The sequence below is a fragment of the Vipera ursinii genome, assembly GCF_947247035.1.
Source record: "Vipera ursinii genome assembly, chromosome: 1".
Taxonomy (NCBI): domain Eukaryota; kingdom Metazoa; phylum Chordata; class Lepidosauria; order Squamata; family Viperidae; genus Vipera; species Vipera ursinii.
In genome coordinates, this window is record NC_139512.1 from 185807323 (window position 1) to 185829243 (window position 21921).

The 21921-nt window shown below is 40.5% G+C and overlaps 1 protein-coding gene across 1 annotated transcript; it reads right to left on the minus strand.

Moving 5' to 3' along the window:
- Positions 1–1028: 1028 nt before the first annotated feature.
- Positions 1029–18821, minus strand: LOC310633232 (UDP-glucuronosyltransferase 1A1-like; the record flags this gene model as incomplete). The annotated part of the gene is made up of 5 exons (XM_083350922.1): positions 18357–18821; positions 17507–17638; positions 14326–14413; positions 13132–13351; positions 1029–1326 (listed from the first exon to the last, which is right to left on the minus strand). The coding sequence occupies exons 1-5, from the start codon at positions 18771–18773 to the stop codon at positions 1029–1031; spliced, it is 1155 nt and encodes a 384-aa protein (XP_083207048.1). The 5' UTR covers positions 18774–18821.
- Positions 18822–21921: the final 3100 nt, after the last annotated feature.

Here is a 21921-nt window from a genome sequence, read left to right on the forward strand (position 1 = left end):
TAAAAATCCCCTCAGACTCCTCTTTGCGACATGCCAGTTAAAGATGCAAAACCATCTATCAGTTTTTATATCTAATCATTCTTTCTGGTTTTTTCATTATCTATTAAATCCTGCAGTCCTTCACAGTGAAGATAAATTAGAAATAAAGCTGATTTCTGAAGAGCTCCTCAAACTATAGGATTGTTAATTCCCTCAAATGTGTTAATGTAGGCTTTTAAATAATTTAAATGATTTGTGTTTTCTGCTTGATTTAAAAGATTACCTGAAGATTGTGATTCAGGTTCTGTTCAAGAGGTGCTTTACTTTAATCAAACCATATTGCCCGCATCTTGGAATACAGCGTGCATGTATTTTATACAACAACTACAGCAGTATTGAACCAGTAGGTGGCAGTGTTTATAAATTTGTAGTTGCATCTCTGGTATGTTCTCTTTATACCTAAAAGCATTGTTAAACAGTAAGATTTTAATTAAAATCCTCTCCAATAAAAAGATACCTAGGAAAATATAATATAAAAAATCATGGTTAATGGCTAACTCTTCTTCATATAGATCAGGAGTGTCAAACTGCCACACCCTTTAATCTAGTTTTACAAAAGACAAGTTGTGCCCAATTTTAGGAAAATCAAAACAGCTGTTATGCTGGCTTTTCATGGCATTTTGCATGAGAGCACATTTTTATCAAAGTGAGGCAGAGCTAAGTGGCTGACCTTGATTCTTTTGATTGGAGGCATCAATCAAAGCACTTTTCTGTGCTTTATTGCCATTTACCAACAAAAACAAGAACTAGTGGTGATATTCAAATATGTGAACAACTGGTTCTCTGTGTGGATGCTGCTTCTGGAAATCCATTCTGGATCTAAGCAACAAAAATTAGCTACTGGTTCTGCTGAAGTGGTGCAAACCGGCTGAATCCCACCACTGACAAGAACCCTTTCTTTATAAGTTAAGGGTTGCGTGCAAATTGGTATGAATCTGTTTAAAAAAATAATAAAATACCCTACCTCATTTTGATTTGACTTTTTTTCATTATTGGGATTTTGACTTGCCTTTTTTGCTTAGTCTTACACTTTTGCAGAAACACTTCTTACAGCAAAACAGACAACACTTCAGTGAGATAAACAGAAAAAGGAATGTTGCAGCTGAAAGGAGGGCAATGACATCAATAGAATAGTACTGGATCCAGTTGAGGTCATGAGCTGCTGGACGCAAATGGGGAGCTCCATTGTGCTTCATGACAAATTCCACCCAATGAACTGCCAGATCAAGAGGTTCAATAGGTCTGTCTAAATGAAGAGCTGAAAGACGCTGAATGTTCTCTTTATACCTAAAAGCATTGTTAAACAGTAAGATTTTAATTAAAATCCTCTCCAATAAAAAGATACCTAGGAAAATATAATATAAAAAATCATGGTTAATGGCTAACTCTTCTTCATATAGATCAGGAGTGTCAAACTGCCAGCCCGTGGGCCAGACGCATCATCCGGAAGCCGCACCCACCCCATTGCCAGCAATGGCAAAAACCGTCCTGATTCATTGCATGATGTTATGTGACATCGCAAGTTTGACATGTCTGATATAGATGATAGGGAATTTGGAAGGAAAAATTCTATACCATAGTTTTGTATGCTAGGTAAGGCCTAGAGTAGACAAATCAAACCAGGCCTCCTGGACCTATACTGAAGTTTGTGCTATAGCCAGTTTCACAATTCAAAATAAATATTTGTAATCTAAACTGTAACTGTGCCTTGCTCAAACGAATTTTACAAAGTTGCCTGTTTTATATGTATATTTAGAACATAAGGGTTGGAACTGTGGGAAATAAGGAACTGAAACTAGCAGATACTGTAGATGTGAGATTCATATGTACACATGTAAGAATGGTTATGTGGAAAATAGTAGTCAGCAGAAAGTACAAGGAAAGTACAAGTGGCCACCCGTTTGTGGTTTGGGGGACAATTAAGGTATGAAAGATTGAGGGTGGACCTGGTTCGAGGCCGCTTGGCCACTAGCTGTCACTGCTATGACTGCTAGTCCAAAGCTGGTCCTCATTGCAATGGGTTGTTGAATGTAAGTATTTAATGTGTGTTCTAAATTTCAATAAAGTAAACCTATGAATTCTAAAGTGAGATGTGTTTGATGTGCTGTCTCTTGTCTTCATTGGATTTCCCCCCAACAGTTTGATGCACTGGCTGGGAAGAGACAGAAGCTGAAAGAGGCCTAATGTCCAGTTGAGGCTTCTGACCATCTCCAGGTTTGGACCATAGGCAATCAGCCCACTCTTTCTCCATGTTCCCACATTTCCACTTTGGATCAGAGGTAAGGAGCTGCCCCTTTTGGGGACCCCTGTTTGTCTCATCCTCTGTTTCGGTGGCACAAGAAGGGTCACAACTGGACGTGCTTTGGGGTTGATGTAAGTGTGTGATAGTTGTTGTGCCCTGGAGGCAAAACTGTCAGGATCATCAAGTCTGTGGCAGGGACCCGAAGGGAAGTTGATGTTCCTAGGGGCTGATCACCCCGTTATATTGGTTGGGGTCACACCCCATGTGAGAGTCATACTCTAAGGTTGTGCGGCCTCGTTTTTGATGGTGCCCTTCACCCTCTCTAGCAATACTCAACAAGGAAGGTAGTTATGCTATTTTATGAGTTCTTCTCTTAACATTGATAGTTGGGAAATTCTGTTGTAAAGTTGCTATGTTCTTGATTACTGTTTTTTTTAATTTTGCATGTTGCTACTGCTTGCCTTTTTGCTTTGAACTAATATTCTTCACCCTTTCATCAATGAGTGAATGATCAGGTGCATGCAATGAGACATGTCTAAAGACATGAAGCAATTGTGGCAGTCTGGATTTGCATTTCCATTTCCCCATGAGGGAAACAGCCAAAGAAGGATAAAGTGCTTGGAAAGAAAGTGTGTGAAAGATAGGTTGGGAGAAAGCACCTTGCAACCACACACATTTATATACACCATCAGTTTGTTATTGAGAATGGCGCCTTATTGGTTCTTTCCTACATCAATTTAACACCAATGGCCAGTTGGACATTTGGGGTGGGGTTTGAAAGGGTTCTTTTAATGTAATGTTTCACATGGGAAATCTTCAGATCCTGCCTTACTATCCTGCTATCAATGTTGTTGTTAGCTGCGAAGTCGTGTCCGACTCATCGCGACCCTATGAACAACGTTCCTCCAGGCCTTCTACCATCTTCTGGAGTCCATTTAAGCTCATGCCTACTGCTTCAGTGACTTCATCCAGCCACCTCATTCTCCGTCGTCCCCTTCTTCTCTTGCCCTCAATCTTTCCCAGCAATTAGGCTCTTCTCCAGTGAGTCCTTCCTTCTCATTAGGTGGCCAAAGTATTGGAGTTTTAGCTTCAGGATCTGGCCTTCTAAAGAGCAGTTAGGGTGGATCTCCTCTAGGACTGACCAGTTTGATCGCTTTGCAGTCCAAGGGACTCACAGGAGTCTTCTCCAGCACCATAGTTCAAAGGCCTCAATTCTTTGGCGCTCAGCCTTTCTTATGGTCCAACTTTCACTGCCATACATTGCAACTGGGAAGACCATAGCATTGACTATACGCACTTTTGTTGACAGGGTGATGTCTCTGCTTTTTAGTGTGCTGTCTAAATTTGCCATTGCTTTCCTCCCGAGGAGCAAGCGTCTTTTAATTTCTTGGCTACAGTCCCCATCTGCAGTGATCTTGGAGCCCAGGAAAATAAAATCTGTTACTACCTCCATTTCTTCCCCATCTATTTGCCAGGGATTGAGAGGGCCAAATGCCATGATCTTGGTTTTCTTAATGTTAAGTTTCAAGCCAACTTTTGCACTCTCCTTCTTCACCCGCAACAAGAGGCTCTTTAGTTCTTCTTCACTTTCTGCCATTAGAGTGGTATCTTCTGCATATCTTAGGTTGTTGATATTTCTTCCAGCAATCTTAATTCCAACTTTTGATTCATCTAGCCGTGCCTTTCTCATGATGTGCTCTGCACATAAGTTAAATAGGCAGGGCGACAGTATACAGCCTTGCTGGACTCCTTTCCCAATTTTGAACCAATCAGTGGTTCTGTGTCCAGTTCTCACTGTTGCTTCTTGGCCCACATATAGGTTTCTCAAGAGACAAATAAGATGGTCTGGTACGCCCATCTCTTTAAGGACTTGCCACAGTTTGTTATGATCCACACAATCAAAGGCTTTAGCATAGTCAATGAAGCAGAAGTAGATGTTTTTCTGGAACTCTCTAGCTTTCTCCATGAGGCCATTTTGGTCCTTTATCATGCCCATTTTTGCATTAAACGTTCCCTTCATCTGTCCAATTTTCTTGAAAAGATCTCTGGTCCTCCCTATTCTATTGTTTTCTTCTATTTCTTTGCACTGTTCATTTAAAAAGGCATTCTTATCTCTTCTAGCTATTCTCTGGAATTCTGCATTCAATTGGGCATATCTTTCTTTTTCTCCCTTGCCTTTTGCTTCCCTCCTTTCCTCAGCTATTTGCAAAGCTTCCTCAGACAGCCATTTTGCTTTCTTGCATTTCTTTTTCTTTGGGATGGTTTTGGTTGCTACTTCATGTACAATGTTGTGAACCTCTGTCCATAGTTCTTCAGGCACTCTGTCTATCAGATCTAATTCCTTAAATCTATTTGTCACCTTTACTGTATATTCAACAGGGATATGATTTAATTCATACCTGAGTGGCCTAATGCTTTTCCCTACTTTCTTCAGTTTAAGCCTAAACCTTGCAATGAGAAGGTCATGATCTGAGCCACAGACAGCTCCTGGTCTTGTTTTTACTGACTGTATAGAGCTTCTCCATCTTTGGCTGCAGAGCACATAGTCAATCTGATTTCTGTGTTGACCGTCTGGTGATGTCCATGTGTAGAGCCGTCTCTTGGGTGCTGTAGGGTTACATAGAACCGGTCAGTGCCATCCTCTTCAGCACCGGTGGTTGGCGCATAGACTTGGACTACTGTGATATTGAATGGTTTGCCTTGGATTCGAACTGGGATCATTCTGTCATTTTGGGGATTGTATTCCAGTATTTCTTTTCTTACTCTTTTATTGACTTTGAAGGCTACTCCATTTCTTCTGAGAGATTCTTGCCCACAGTAGTATACCTGATGGTCATCTGAATTAAATTCACCCATTCCTGTCCATTTTAGTTCTCTGATTCCTAAGGTGTCGATGTTCAGTCTTGTCATCTCTTGTTTGACCACGTCCAGTTTTCCTTGATTCATGGATCTTACATTCCAGGTTCCTATGGAGAAAAAATCTTTATAGCATCGGACTTTCCTTTCAGCACCAGACACATCCACAGCTGAGCATCCTTTCGGCTTTGGCCCAGTCGCTTCATTCTTTCTGGTGCTACTAGTACTAGCCCTCTGCTCTTCCCCAGTAGCACGTTGGACGCCTTCTGACCTGAGGGGCTCATCTTCCAGCGTCATATCATTTTGCCTTTTGGTACTGTCCATAGGGTTTTCATGGCAAAGATACTGGAGTGGTTTGCCATTTCCTTCTCCAGTGGATCACGTTTTATCAGAACTCTCTGCTATGACGGTTCCAGATGGCGCTTGGGTCTATACCCATCACCCTCACTCACAGCCCAGTTGATGCCTTGGTTGATGCCTGGGAAAGGGTGGCCACTGAGGCACTCAACTGTGTTGTACCCTTGCGACCCCTGACCCGGCGCAGATCCCGTTGGGCTCCATGGTTTTCTGTGGAGCTCTGGTAGATGAAGCTTCGGAGATGGTGTTTAGAGAGTGGTTGGAGGTCCAACCGTTATGAATATGACCGATTGCAGTTAAGAACCTTCATAAGGTCTTATCTTGCTGCAATGAGGATGGCGAAGGCTAATTACTTCACTGCCCTCATCGCGTCCGCAGATAATCGCCCGGCCACCCTGTTTAGGGTGACTCACTCCCTCCTTAATCAGGAGGTGAGAGAGGAGCCCTTGCAGGGGTGGGCCGAGGAGTTTAATAGTTATAGTTATAGTTATAGTTTATTTGATTTATATACCGCCCTTCTCCTTGGTAGGGACTCAGGGCGGTTCACAGGGCATATATAAAAAGAAAGACAATACAAAAATTAAAAAAAAATTAAAAAAAAATCATCATCTGATGGACAAAATCGCTCTGGGCCGGTTTGGACTCTAACTGGGCAGAGTCTGATGTGGAGGAATCGGACGGTCTTGAGCATGTTATCTGGACTGAGTTCAATCCTGTTTCCCCTGATGATGTGGACAGGATTATGGGGAGGCTGAGTTCCACCACCTGTTTATTGGACCCGTGCCCCTCCTGGCTGGTTTATGCGGCTCGGGAGGAGACACGAGGCTGGTTCCAGGCAGTAATAACTGCTTCCTTGAAGCAGGGTATCTTCCCCGCCGCCCTGAAGGAGGCGGTGGTGAGGCCCCTTCTCAAGAAGCCTGCCCTGGACCCAGCGATTTTAAACAACTATCGTCCTGTCTCCAACCTTCGCTTTCTGGGAGTATAGTGGTGGTGGTGGCGTATCAGCTTCCTCTTTTCCTGGAGGAAACTGATTATCTGGACCCATACTAATCGGGTTTCAGGCCCGGGTACAGCATGGAGATGGCATTGGTCGCACTGGTGAATGATCTCTGGCGGGCTCGGGACAGGGATTGCTCCTCTGTCCTAGTTCTATTAGATCTTTCAGCAGCTTTCGATACCATCGACCATGGTATCCTACTGCGGCATCTCAGGGGGTTGGGAGTGGGAGGCACTGTCTTGCAGTGGTTCTCCTCCTATCTCCTGGGCCACTCACAATTGGTGTTGATGGGAGGGCAGAGGTCTGCCCCGAGGCCTCTCGTTTGTGGAGATCCTCAGGGGTTGGTTCTCTCTCCCCTCCTGTTCAACATCTATATGAAGCCGCTGGGTGAGATCATTCGTGGTTTCGGGGTGGGGTATCATCAGTACGCTGATGATACCCAACTTTTTTTCTCCACCCCGAACCAACCAGGTGATGCCCTCGCCATGATGTCCCATTGCCTGGAAGCAGTCCAGGTCTGGATGGGGAGAAACAGGCTTCGTCTCAATCCCACCAAGACTGAGTGGCTGTGCATACCTGCATCTTGGACTAACCAGTCCATTCCATCTTTAATGATGGGGGGTGAGGTGTTACCCCCCGTCGATAGGGTTCGCCACTTGGGCATCCTCCTGGATTCGCGGCTCAGTTTTGATGACCATAAAGGAGCCGTGACCAGGGGGCCTTTGCCCAGGTTCACCTGGTATGCCAGTTGCGGCCCTACTTGGACCGAGATGCCCTGCGCACAATCACTCATGTGCTCGTGACCTCCCAATTGGACTACTGCAACACTCTCTACATGGGGCTGCCCTTGAGGACCACTCGGAGGCTTCAGCTGGTGCAGAATGCAGCCGCGCGAGTTGTGATGGGGGTTTCCCGATACTCCCATGTAACACTTCTACTCCACGAGCTGCATTGGCTTCTGGTTGCCCTCCGGGTGAGATTCAAGGTGCTGGTGATGACCTATAAAGCCCTAAATGGCTTGGGTCCGGGATATCTGAGGGAACACCTGCTGCCGGCATCAAGCTCCCTTCGTCCTGTGCGCTCCCACAGGGAGGGTCTTCTCAGGGTACCACCGGTAAAAGACTGCCAGTGGACAATACCCAGGGGGAGGCCCTTCTCTGTGGGTGCGCCAGCCCTTTGGAACCAGCTGCCTGTAGATCTTAGGACTGCCCCTGACCTTCGCTCATTCTGCTGGGAACTGAAGACCTGGCTCTTTGAGCTTTCTGGCCTGGACTGAGAGTATTAACTGGGGTTTTAATTGTATTTTAATTGGGGTTTTTATCTCAAGGTTAATGTAATCATTTCAATTGTTTTTAATTTTTGTAATTTGCTGTATTGTTTTTAAAAAACCTTGTGAACCGCCCTGAGTCCTATGGGAGAAGGGCGGTATATAAGTCTAATAAAATAAAAAAATAAAAAATAAAATATGACCTGTCCATCTTGGGTGGCCCTGCATGGCATAGCTCATAGCTTCATTGAATTACACAAGCCCCTTCACCACGACAAGGCAGTAATCCATGAAGGGGCCTGCTATCAATACCTTCCAATAAAAGTTCCTGTTAAAACAATGCAAGTTTCAAGAGTTCTGCCCCCTTGGGAGCTTTAACACAGGAAGGTCCTTACATTAGGCAGGATCTGCAAGGCGGTCAAGTCAAAGGGAGGAAAACCTCTACTGTGGGGACCATGCATGCAATGTCTAACCACAGCAGCAAGAGGGAAGAGAGCAAGCGCTGGGCAGAGGGCACCCCCCGAAGGCTTGCCCTAGCAACAGCTACTCTGACTCCTCTGGCTCAGAAGACGAGGCTGCAACTGGGGAGACCCTCTTGAAGCTGAGGTGGTCGATCAGCTTTGGGCAGAAAGACTGGGAAGGAAGGTCTCGGAAAGGGACCATCAACTGCAGCAGACACAAGACAGTTAGGAAATGTGAAATGGAATGGTTGTTCAACCTTAGCAAAGAAGAGGATGAAAGGCCAAGCAGATCACTTCCTTAAGCAAGCCATAAATCTGATGGTGGAGGGTTTTAAAAACCTTAAAGAGGAAGAAACAAAGCCCTGCTGAGACAAGGTCAAGGAAAGGCTGGAGAAGGAAGTTGGAAGGGGTGAGAATGAACTCTCCAACCCAGGAACCTCTGTCAGCACCACAGATACCGCAGGAGCCGCAACCACAGCAATGACCCCAGCTCGAGCCATACTAGTTGGTGGCAGTGGGCACCATATAATGGGATTAAAATAAAATAAAATAAATAAAAATAAATAAAATAGAACTAGAAGGAAGAGAGCTCACTGTCCCAAGTGTAAGACTCCCCTCCTTGGCGTGAAATATGATGGGGATCCCCAGCAACTGGGTTTCTTCCTGGTCCATGTCCTGAGCTACATGCAGGAGTATGGCCGGGATATCCCTACCAAGGGCGCCGAGGTTAGGGTCATCCCCCTGGCCCTAGAAAGAGCAGGAGTTCAATGGATGGTCACCCTAAACAATGCCGAGGCACTTAAGCTTCAAAACCTCAAATGATTCATGGCAGCACTGAGACAGTGATTCAAAGATATATATATATATATATATATATATATATATATATATGCAATTTTTTTTGATTGCTAACAAAGAATTAAAGGGAGACTAATATGGCCATTTCAAACTCATTTGTTCTCAGTTTCCCTTTAATTCTTTGTTAGCAAATTTACACAAATATGAGCTGTCACTGTTGTGACTACAGCCTGTGGTTGGCCTTGGGTTAGGCTAAAACAGGCAATAAGATTTGTCCCATGTTTGGGGCCTAGCAAGGTATTCTAAAATACTTAACAAACACTTAACATATATATATGTTAGATCCCATGGGAGCCTTCAATGTTTTTTCTCTGATGACGCTGGCAGAGGACCAGTGAAAACTTAGATTAGGTAGATATACTTTAAACAGTTACTTTTTATTGCTTATTATGATCTTTTAGCAACAAACGACTGTTTTATCCATCCCGGTGTTTGAAGATTTTATACTTTAAGTATATATATATATATATATATATATATATATATATATATATATATATGTATATGTATATGTATATGTATATGTATATGTATATGTATATGTATATGTATATGTATATGTATATGTATATGTATATGTATATATGTATATATGTATATATATATATATATATATGTGTATGTATATATATATATATGAAAAAATTTTAGTGTACACTGCTGAGAGGCAAGTACCATCTACCAGAGGTAACTCAATGGCAATATTTATCATGTTGTTAGCTACCATGTTTGTTAACAACATTGTTTGGACCAATAGCATTTTCAGCTTCGACTAGAACAATTGGGTAAATCTTTTCAAAATTAAAAATCTAGTATCTGTTTCTATTGATATTTGATATCAATAAATCAATTTGATATACAGAAGTTAAGAGATGAGTGGAATATTAAATTAGAGGTTCCTATATTTACCTACCGTATTTTCTGGCATATAAGATGACTTTTTAACCCATGAAAATCTTCTCAAAAGTTGGGGGTCGTCTTATACACCGAGTCGTCTTATACGCCGGAAAATACTATTCACCTCTCTGATCTTTTCTGCTGGACAGTGGGATTGCTGGGTGAATGGAGGTAGGCGATGGCGACCTGTGGTTAAGCGGCCAACAGCGAATGGGTGATAGGGGAAACTCTCGTCAGATCATGGGGCGGCTGCTGCAGTCACCGCCATTGCTCTCTCTAGGACTGGCCATGCTGGCACTTCCAATACTGGCTGTCAGGTCCCCAATGAGAGGAGGGGCAGGCGGTCCCCAGAGGCGCGCCGCTCAACAGTAGGAAGGGAGCACCTTTGCTCCCACTGAGGCACCGCCTGACCCGCGCCGACCAGAAGAATCGCTTGCCCAGTCACGGAGTGCGGAACTGAGAGCAGCAGCGCACCAAGTGAGAGAGCTCAGAGGAAAGAAGGCGAGGTGCCCATTTGGTGGGGAAGGAGCAAAGCTGGGCAAATCACAGAGCAGGCAGAGCAGGGAACCGTTACAGGGGAAAAGGGGGCGAGGTTTAAAAGGCAAGGCGGGCAGGACATGGGCCTGGAGACATTCTGTTAGAAGTAACGAAGGAGCCTCTGGGCGCTTTCTGGATCAGATTGTTCGAACTGAGGGTGCCGCTACAGTCCTCGTGTTTCCCAGGGTTGCCTGTCATGCCAGAGGTATTCCCTGTAGCCCCAGATTCTTTAGCTCCCCACTTTCCTTAATTCGGGCGAATTTTGTGCTCTGTGGAGAAACATTAATACGCAAATGCCGTTTGTTTAACCACGCAAAACTCGGGGGAAACCTTGGTATTTGGGAACGGAAAGGCTTAAGACTTTTCATTTCTGTTTTATGCATGGGCTGGGAGGGTCACGAAGTTTACCTCTTTTATTTTAGCAACATCGTGGCACTTATAAAAAAAGGGTACTAATGCTAAACAAGTTGTTAATATGCAGATTGTGTGCCAGGAAGTGAAATTTTGAGTTATTAGCCCAAACCCTATAATTTAACAGAAAAAGTAGGGGGTCGTCTTATACGCCGGGTGGTCTTATATGCCGGAAAATATGGTAGATGGGAGAATGTCTTACGTTCTATAGTAAGAGTGTCAATGGACTTTAAATTGTGACTTATACAACTAAATACAATATTTAGAATTTATTGAACTCCATTAAGCTTGTATAGAAAAGAATGACAAGGACAGCATTTTGTTGAAGGACAGTGCTTCTTTAAACATATATTTTTTACAATATCCTATATTTAGTAATTTTTGGGAGAAAATAGTTGACTGTATATATGTGATTGTATGGCAAAATTTAAATTTTTCAGTATACCTAGTCCGTGGAATTTAATAGTTGGACAATATAAATGAATTCATTGTGCTATTGCTATAGCTAAAAGACTGATATTGTAACACTGAGTTTAGTGATTAAGGATCGCTAGGAATCAGGAGATGTGAGTTCTAGTCCTACCTTAGGCATGAAAACTGATTTAATGACCTTCAACCAGTCATTCTCTCTTAGCCCAACTCACCTCACAGAATTGTTGTGGAGAAAATAGGAGGAGGAAGAAGGAACATTGATATGTTCACAGCCTTGAGTTATTTATAAAAATTATAAAAGCAGGATTTTAAAAAATCTTTAAAAATGGAAAAATATACTTGACTTGATTATACTTGTTATTTATGAGCAAATTGCCTATCAGCATAGACTTTGTATGGATAAATATAATGAAACATAGCATTCATTTATAGAAAGTCCAGTAGGTTAAAAAATGATAGTTATATAATTATATTACAAGTGTGTATGTGTGCATATAATATTTATGCATAATTTTCCACTATATACAGAATTATGACCGTATACTGTAACAACACCTACTTTATATTTTGTTTTTCTGCTGCATTTTTTCACTCATTTTAAAGCAGCTGTCATGTGCTTTTACTGTGTATACATCTGCATTTTTCTCCTTTTTTGTTATTTTAAAAACAATAAAATTTTATTAAAAAATAAAGTCAAGAATGTGTACTATCAGATCCCCAAAATATCTTCACAGCAAGCTAGGTATCATTGTAAAATATGATACCATTGATTGATACTGAGTTTAATACTAAATATGTAATTGTAGCTTTTGATAAAGTTCAGCACCACTTAGAAAGGACCTCTACTTTTAGATTCTGAGAGATAGTCTAAGCAGACATGTCAAACCCGCGACATCACATGATGTCATGCAACATATCGGGATGGTTTTTCCATTGCCGGCAATGGGGTGGGCGTGGCTTCCAGATGACGCGAGCCGGCAGTTTGACACCCCTGGTCTAAGGTACTAGATTAACAATAAGCACTAGAGTGACTTGCTTTTCTTCGTGAATCCACTGTGTAGCTAAGAATGCACTGTAGAACACACATGAAACCCTCCTGCAGCTGCTTACAACAGGGAAAACTGTGCTGGAATAAAGAAAACTCTGCTTTAGGGAACATTGTCTACCATTATGAATTTTCTAATTATTGATATTCAATAGGTAAAGGTAAAGGTTCCCTCGCACATACGTGCTAGTCGTTTCCAACTCTATGGGCTGGTGCTCATCTCCATTTCAAAGCCGAAGAGCCAGTGTTTGTCCGAGGACGTCTCCGTGGTCATGTGGCTGGCATGACTGGACGCCAAAGGCGCACGGAACGCTGTTACCTTCCCACCGTAGTGGTCCCTATTTTTCTACTTGCATTTTTACGTGCTTTCGAACTGCTAGGTTGGCAGATGCTGGGATGAGTAACAGGCGCTCACTCTGTTACGCGGCACTCGGGATTCGACCCGCCAAACTACCGACTTTCTGATCGACAAGCTCAGCATCCTAACTCACTGACCCACCGTGTCCCTTGATATTCAATAGGTTTCTACTTTATAGATTAATAAAGAACACAGATTAATAATTACCATATTAAAGGATCCAGAATCCAGGTGGATAACTGTACAATCATTAGAGTATAACAAGGTAGTCCTTACAGTATACAGTTATTTTATTATTTATCTCATATAAGTAATCTGTACCTGCAAGTGGAAATGTCTATGAGAAACCCTACCATATCTCTTCTATTACTTACCTTTTATCATAAATAACAGTCCTCAATGCGTTGGATAAGTCCTTTGATGTCATTTTAACAGCATCCAGCTTTACTCCTGCTCCTCGAGACTCTATCCGCACTGCATTGTCTGCTTGATCTCCAAAAAGTGGTATTAATACCATTGGTACTCCATGACAAATCCCCTCATAGATCCCATGGGAGCCCGCATGTGTGATAAAAGCTCTGGTTTTTGGATGAGCTGTTCAAGAAGATTAAGTGAAAAAAGACAAGCATTCTTATTGTAGGAAATCATATATGGTGAAAATGCATTGTTATAAATGGAGCCACTATTAATATGTGATTAACAATTATTCAAGAATTATGAGAGGAAACTTCTTTCCTCTTCATAATCCCCAACACTGGATATTGTGGTACAGCTATAGACTGTCACTTCATGTAGGTGTGTTGTTTCTCTGGGTGGGATATCTCCAGAGCAGAATATAAAGGCCCTCTGTTAGCAATATCTCCCTGCTTGTTTATTTCAGATCTCAATTCAGATCTCTATTTCCTGTATTATGGTATAAAAGGAATAACCCAGGCTGTTTTTGTGTAATTAATTTAGGGATATATGAATGAACAAAAGAGTTTTAACCCTTGGAACTTCTTCAAAAAATTTAGTATATCCTATCCAAATCTATGCATTTTTAAGTGAATTTTTAATAAGCACTAAAAATAAAAGAAAAAATAATGAAATGCCAAACTTCTTAAACTACAGAAACCACTTACCCATTCATCCATTATTTTTCCCTGAAAAGGCATTAAGAAGAAATACTATTTATTTTACCTAGGAACAGGCATTCTTATGCTATGTGGAAGGTGAGCTCCACAAATTATCTGAGGAAAGCACTGTTCATAGGAAAAATGGGTCATTTGATTAGTTTTTGCTCTATGTGTATTCTCTTGCAAGAGCAACATGATAAAACAGCCATATTAGGTCTGATTCAATGCTTTACTTAGGTTTTAAAGGGTAATATTGGTACAATGTTCCATGAGGAATGATTTCGCTTTTCCAAAAAAAAAAAGATTTTGGAAATAGGTCCATCCAAGTTTGTGTTTGATATTAGTTGTTGGGTAATACATATAAAGCTACTCATATTTATCACCATAACAAACTGGAAGCAGAATCAAAACTGAATTAAAAACAAGGGCCCTTAATTTCTGACCCAAACATACCAAGTAGATCATTCTGTGGAAGCCAATTAAATAGCTTTGTATTACTGGCAAGATTGATTGGAGCTTCACCGGTATATCTCCACAACACCTTCATAAATTAAAATATATAGCAAATGATGAAAAAAATATTTATTGATAATTCATATTTGTATAAATCTGTGTTTGTCAACTGAAGTCATTATGAGTGTTTCAGTTGATAACGTCTATTAAAATGGTACTTGTTGTATCAGGAATGGCTTTCTTGTAGATTAAAATGTTAATAAATTAGCTAGTTCAGATTTATACAAATATGAACTAGCTAATTTATTAACATTTTAATCTACAAGAAAGACAATCCTGATAAGACAAGTACCATTTTAATAAACATTGTCAACTGAAACACTCATAATGACTTCAGTTGACAAGCATACATTTAGAACTGCAGAATGTGTATATAAGGCGTTTTATATGAATCCAATCTACCCTGTACTTCAGGCTTGTGTCAACTCTACAACAACCTGGCCATAGCCATCTTGCTTGTTCTAGGTTGCCACATGAATGGGTGTGTGTGTGTGCAGAGGATTTTTGCTAGCATAAACAATTCTATGTCCCATGGGAACCAAGGTCATTCTTTCAATTATGCTAGGAAAGCCTGCCAACTATTCTCTTGGGAAATGTAGCTCATTGCATAGCACTGTGGTGGGAAGGTTGACTTTGTAATAGTGTAACTCTTTAGAGGGAATTTTAGATTTGGTTTCAGTTTTGACCATACTGATATTTTGTATCCAATAAACATGTTCTTTGACGAAGCCTCTAGCTTCAGAGTTCTGATTTATTTGGCTCTATCTAGCAGAATCTACTGTAATGGCAGAAAGTGAAGAGGAACTAAAGAGCCTCTTGTTGCGGGTGAAGGAGAGTGCAAAACCTGGGTTGAAACTAAACATTAAGAAAACCAAGATCATGGCATCTGGCCCTCTCAATTCCTGGCAAATAGATGGGGAAGAAATGGAGGTAGTGACAGATTTTATTTTCCTGGGCTCCAAGATCACTGCAGATGGGGACTGTAGCCAAGAAATTAAAAGACGCTTGCTCCTTGGGAGGAAAGCCATGACAAATCTAGACAGCACACTAAAAAGCAGAGACATCACCCTGTCAACAAAAGTGCGTATAGTCAAGGCTATGGTCTTCCCAGTTGCAATATATGGCAGTTAAAGCTGGACCATAAGAAAGGCTGAGCGCCAAAGAATTGAAGCCTTTGAACTATGGTGCTGGAGAAGACTTCTGCGAGTTCCTTGGACTGCAAGGCGATCAAACCGGTCAGTCCTAGAGGAGATCAACCCTGATTGCTCTTTAGAAGGCCAGATCCTGAAGCTAAAACTCCAATACTTTGGCCACCTAATGAGAAGGAAGGACTCACTGGAGAAGAGCCTAATGCTGGGAAAGATTGAGGGCAATAGAAGAAGGGGAAGACAGAGAATGAGGTGGCTGGATGGAGTCATTGAAGCGGTAGGCGTGAGCTTAGATGGACTCCAGAAGATGGTAGAGGACAGGAAGGCCTGGAGGAACATTGTCCATAGGGTTGCGATGGGTCGGACACGACTTCGCAACTAACAACAACATCTAGCAGAAGCTTGACAGCTTGCATGACTCTTTGAGGGAAAAGAGCCACAGTGAAAAATTAAAAACCCTTGTAGACGAGAAAGAAATACTGGAAATATCAAACAGCTGTTCCATTGCTTGTATAGTGGCGGAAGCACTTCTTTTAAAGTTACAACTTTTTAAAAATGTTGGGCAGCAACTTCTAAAGAATAAATGGTGAACTGAAGACGGCTCTGTCAAAAACAGAGCTGATAACCACAGCATAATGAAGAGTCAATGAATACTGGCTATAATTTCTCTCTGGACAATGAGAGAATTTGAAATTTCTTACAATTGCTCCTTGCAAGGAGACCACAAGAAAGAAATCTCTGGCAGGTTTAGAATTCCAGGAAATGAAGTATTGGCCATCTTAGTCAAACTATGGTCAGTGCCATAGAAAGGACACTAGGTTTGCAGACTTTCTTTTCTTATTGCTTTCAGAAATTGGTTGTTAACTGCTTTTCAGCTATTAAGAACCTTTGGATCAACAAGTTATGGCATCTGGTGAGTTTTCTTCAATTTCTATTTAAGAAGTTTTAAATATAAGTTCAAGAACTTAATGTTTTTTTAATAAACAGCAGAAGGATTAATAGAATTTTGACTTTGGAAAATTACAAATGGACTAAGGTTTCAGATGGATTTGAAATAGGATTTTGAAATCAATTATAAGAATACCTCCTGTGGTAAAATGTTTTTGAATTCTTTCTAAAAAGAATCACGAATAGCATGTAGCCTTGAAGATTAGGCACTATAGAACTAAAGATTACAATTAAAAGAGAGGAACACTTACATTTTGCTTACTAATACAGAATGAAATGAAATATTTTATCTTTGGGCATACTGAAGGATATTTGGAATAATGGACCCAGAAATTAATTTTGAGAATGTCAACTCTATAGATAGACTGTGTTTGATCTTATGGGAAAGGAACAAGTTTTGCCAGAAAGATGTAGACTGATCTGAAAGTGGATTTAAAAATAATAGGTTACAAGAATAATGTGGAAAAAGTGCTATGCTGGACAGAGAAAAGAAACCAGCTGATGCTTTATAGATGAAAAAGGAGAAACAAAGAACAAATCAAGAGAGTGATCAGAATAATTTTCCTATATTGGATTTACAAAAGAAGCTTGTTAAGGCTTTCAGGAATTCTTTGAGAAGGTATAAAGAAAATATGAAAAGAAATCAAGTTTTAGAATATTATTTGAAGAGGACTAAATATATGAAGTTTAGTTGATCAATGTTAAAAAAGTACATTATTTCTGGTAACCTCTGGTAATGGACTTTTGCTGATCAAGACTGAAATGACAAGGTTTTAAGGCACTGTTTGTAAGGAACAAATAGGACATGGAAAGAAGAGGCAGTTTGTTGTATTTTAAACGTGATAAGTTAATTTACACTTATTGTGATGAAGGGGGAAATAATTTCTGTCAAGAAATTTCTGTCCATTAATATTCATCCTAACTTTCTTTTCCTTTAATTTCATCCCATTATCCTTGTTTCTCACTTGGTTTAACAGAGGATATATCTTTATATACACAATAGATTTCAGGTTCGCTTTTCTTACTGTCTGTGGTATTGTTCCCAATCCTTCAGCAATTTCCATGGCTTTTTCCATTTGAATTTCAGAAAGCATTGATCCCATGGAAAACACCACAACTCCATCTTCACCAGATTTCTCCAATATACTTTCAAATTCCTATCAAAATAAAATTTCAAAAATAAGTTATTTAAAACAGTTTGAACAGAATCTCCCACCTTAATAGGTGACTAAAAAAAGAAAACAATTGACATGCAAATAATTTAGCAAAGAGTTTAACACTATAATTCAATTCAAAGATAAGAATTTAAAAAATTAAAATAACTTATTTGGAATACAAATCACAACACACAAAGGTATAATTCATTGGAGCGAAATTATGTTTCAGTCTACTCAATGTTCAAGTGACGAAATGCCATCTTTAATTCATTAAAATACATTATTCATTTTATATACCAACTACAGAATTTAATATGATAAAAGTCTAATATTTAAAATTTATGGTTGACATTTTAATAATCCGTTGGAAGCATCAGATGGCTTACCTACATTCTTAAGCAGCTAATCATTAGTAATCTAGTCCTTAATTCTCCAAACCTTACACAAGTCTTATCTATTTTTGTCTTCCATTCATTTATTTCTTTTTTTATTCTCAACAAAGCTGCATAAATTAAATATAATTTTAAAGTATTTGTTAGAATAATATTGCTTTTGTTCATAAAACATGTTTAATCGGGCCAGGTTACATAATTATCACAATCTTTCATACTCTGGCAAATAACACTTGATAGTTTGGTATTGACTGTCCCAATTTTGTCAAAATATTTCAATCCTAATTTGACACTTTGAAAAATATATGACTAAAAAAAACCCCAACCTGTGTTAATGGATTCTCCTTTGCACAGTTTATACCTCCAATGAAAACCATATTTGGCATGATAGGCCTTGGATATTCAAATATGAAGTCATAGCGAAGAAGCCAAATTGAAGCTTGGCTATATAGCTCTAGTACAGTCATATCTCGATGCAGGAATTCCTTGATCAAAACTTCAAATGGTGAATAAACTAAGTAACACACCATGAATTGAAATGAACCAAATAAAAAATTATTTACTCGTTGATTAAATGTCATATGATCAGTACTGCCTGTATAGAATCTGGGGATATAGGAATGTGGGTTTGGACACTTCGTTGCCTCAGAATCTAAACCACATGGAATTCCACGTAAGTAGAAAAGAGAAGGGATGGATAAATACTCAGCCACAATTTGACCACATGGAGACACTGGATCCATAACTACAACACTGAATTTGCTATCTTGAAGATAAGTAATCAAATCTTTGTTGTACAAAAGCTGCTTGCAGTTATTTAAGTAAAACATTGTAATATTCTTTATTCTTGCAAATGTCTCAGTAATTCTTGCCAGAAAAGGCTGATGTACAAAAATCTTATGACCCAATTTCTGAAATTCCATTTTCAAGTATTCCATTGAATAGGGTACAGCAAATGTTTTCACTATGTAACGATCAGATGGCTTCATCAGCAAATTAACATCAGGAACCACAGCTACTACTTGATGTCCTCTGTGCTGAAGGCGTTCCATAACTGGTTGAATACTGAGCCAGTGACTGCCATCCATAGGTATTACCAACACCTTCCCTCCATCTGAAAGTCTCCAGAAAAAAAAAAGTAAAAACCATGTAGCTGGTTGGCAAATATACTGAAACATAGAACTCTTCTTTTTCATTATGCTGAATTTTAATCCAAAGGCGAATGAATGTAAACAACCCATTGTTCTTTATATGAACATATCAAACCAAACTTACTTGAGCCTTCAAGCTTTTTCTTTTCTGTAAATATTTAATTTCTTCTGCAGTGAGAAGTGTAATGGAACTTTAAAACTTGGTCAAAGGTTGGTTTATTCAGTAAACAAATCTGAAGAGATTCACAGAATAACTGACTTGCTGCAAATGCAGCAATACATTTTGAAATAAAAAAGACAGAATCAGCCTTTTGTGATGCCAAGGGGAAAAAATAACCTTGCAACATTTACATAATTTTTTAAAATCATGAGATAAATTTTTTAATTTAATTTAATTTTAATTCCATTTATATCCTGCCCTTCTCCGAAGACTCAGGGCGGCTTACAAGCTTAGCAGTAGCCTTCATTCTATGTATATGCCTGCTTATTAGGGCTTTCATACACCCCCCAAGCGGCATTATTACAAAGTCAGCTTAATTGCCCCCAACAATCTGGGTCCTCATTTTACCTACCTCGGAAGGATGGAAGGCTGAGTCAACCTTGAGCCTGATGGGATGCGAACCTGCACTAATTGCAGGCAGCTGGTGTTACTTAAGGAGGCATTAGCCCACTGCTCCACCAAGGCTCATAGTTATGATTAACCAAGGCTCATAGTTATGATTAACTATAAGGTTAGAATTGGTCCAGAGAGGTTTGATGAATAACAGGGCTACGTATTTGTCAAAATTCTTAATTATATCAAACCAGCCAACCATTTCTTTAAGAATTCACAGGTTTATAGTGTGCACAAGCTGTGCCCTTCCATCAGTAGGCTCTTCAGATCAGCACTCGTTCCCTGGTTACCTCACAATTCAACTATTTACAATGTGCTTTACATGGAGCTGCCTTTGAAGAAAATCTGGAAGCTACAGGTAGTACAAAATAATAGAATAACAGAGTTGAAGGGATCTTGAAGAATTTTTAGTCCAACCTCCTGCACAAGTAGGAGACTCTATACCAGCCAGTGGGCTGGACGTGTCGTGGTGAAATCACACTCACCCCATTGCCAGCAATGGAAAAAAAGTTGTGACATGTTGCAACACGTCATGTGATGTTGTGAGTTTGACATCCCTGCTCTATACCATTTAAGACAAAGGTTGACAAGCCTGTTCTTAAAAGCCTCCAGTGATGGAGTGCATCCTCAAGTTATGAAGGCAACTATTTCACTGATTTATTGTTCAGGTTGTACTGTCCGGAAATTTCTCCTTAGTTCTAAGTTGCTTCTCTCCTTGATCAGTTTCCATCCATTGTTTGATTAATTTCAATCCCTTACTTCTTGTCTTGCCTTCTGGTGCTTTGGGAAACAATAAACCAGTGGAATGGCTTGCTTTCACAAGTTTTGGGTGCTCCATCACTGGAAGCTTTTAAGAAGAGATTGGACAACCTTTGTTGACCCCCTCCTCTTTGTGGCAGGCCCTCAGATTGGAACACTGCTATCATGTTATCCCTAGTCCTTCTTTTCACTAGACTGTTGTTGTTGTTAGCTGCGAAGTCGTGTCCGACCCATTGCGACCCCATGGACGTTTCTCCAGGCCTTCCTGTCCTCTACCATCTTCTGGATGGACCTCATTCTCTGTCGTCCCCTTCTTCTCTTGCCCTCAATCTTTCCCAGCATTAGGCTCTTCTCCAATGAGTCCTTCATTCTCATTAGGTGGTCAGAGTATTTGAGTTTCAACTTCAGGATCTGGCCTTCTAAAGAGCAGTCAGGGTTGATCTCCTCTAGGACTGACCAGTTTGATCGCCTTGTAGTCCAAGGGACTCGCAGGAGTCTTCTCCAGCACCATAGTTCAAAGGCCTCAATTCTTTGGCGCTCAGCCTTTCTTATGGTCCAACTTTCATTGCCATACATTGCAACTGGGAAGACCGTAGCCTTGACTATACACACTTTTGTTGACAGGGTGATGTCTCTGCTTTTTAGTGTGCTGTCTAGATTTGCCATTGCTTTCCTCCCCAGGAGCAAGCGTCTTTTAATTTCTTGGCTACAGTCCCCATCTGCAATGATCTTGGAGCCCAGGAAAATAAAATCTGCCACTACCTCCATTTCTTTCCCATCTATTTGCCAGGAATTGAGAGGGCCGGATACCATGATCTTGGTTTTCTTAATATTAAGTTTCAATTTCACTAGAATAAAACATACCCAATTCCTGCAACTGTTCATGTTTTAGCCTCTAGTCCTGTAATAATTTTGTTGCTGTTCTCTGAACTCTTTCCAGTCTCAACATCTTTTTTATATTGTGGTGACCAAAATGAAATGCAGTATTTCACATGTGGTCTTACCAAGGCCTTATAAAGTGATACTAACACTTTATGTTGTTGTGTACTGGGTTCGTTGCACAGGAATGAAGACGAGGTGAGTGAGTTCAGCAAAGATCATGGTTTATTGCTTGCAGGATCTGAACTAGAGAACTGGGCTGCAGATGCAGCAATTTATACCTCTGGCCCCTAGGCAGCAGCCAATAGGTTTGAAGTAACCTATTGCCATCTAGAGGCAACCAATAGCAACGCTGGAGATGGGTTGTCTGAGGTGCTGGGAGCTGTTAGCTAGCTCCCAGCTTAAACAGCCTACCAGCCGTTACTACGTGGTGTTACAAGCAAGCCCAATACATTACACCCCTCCCTCCTTAGTACAAACAACATTATA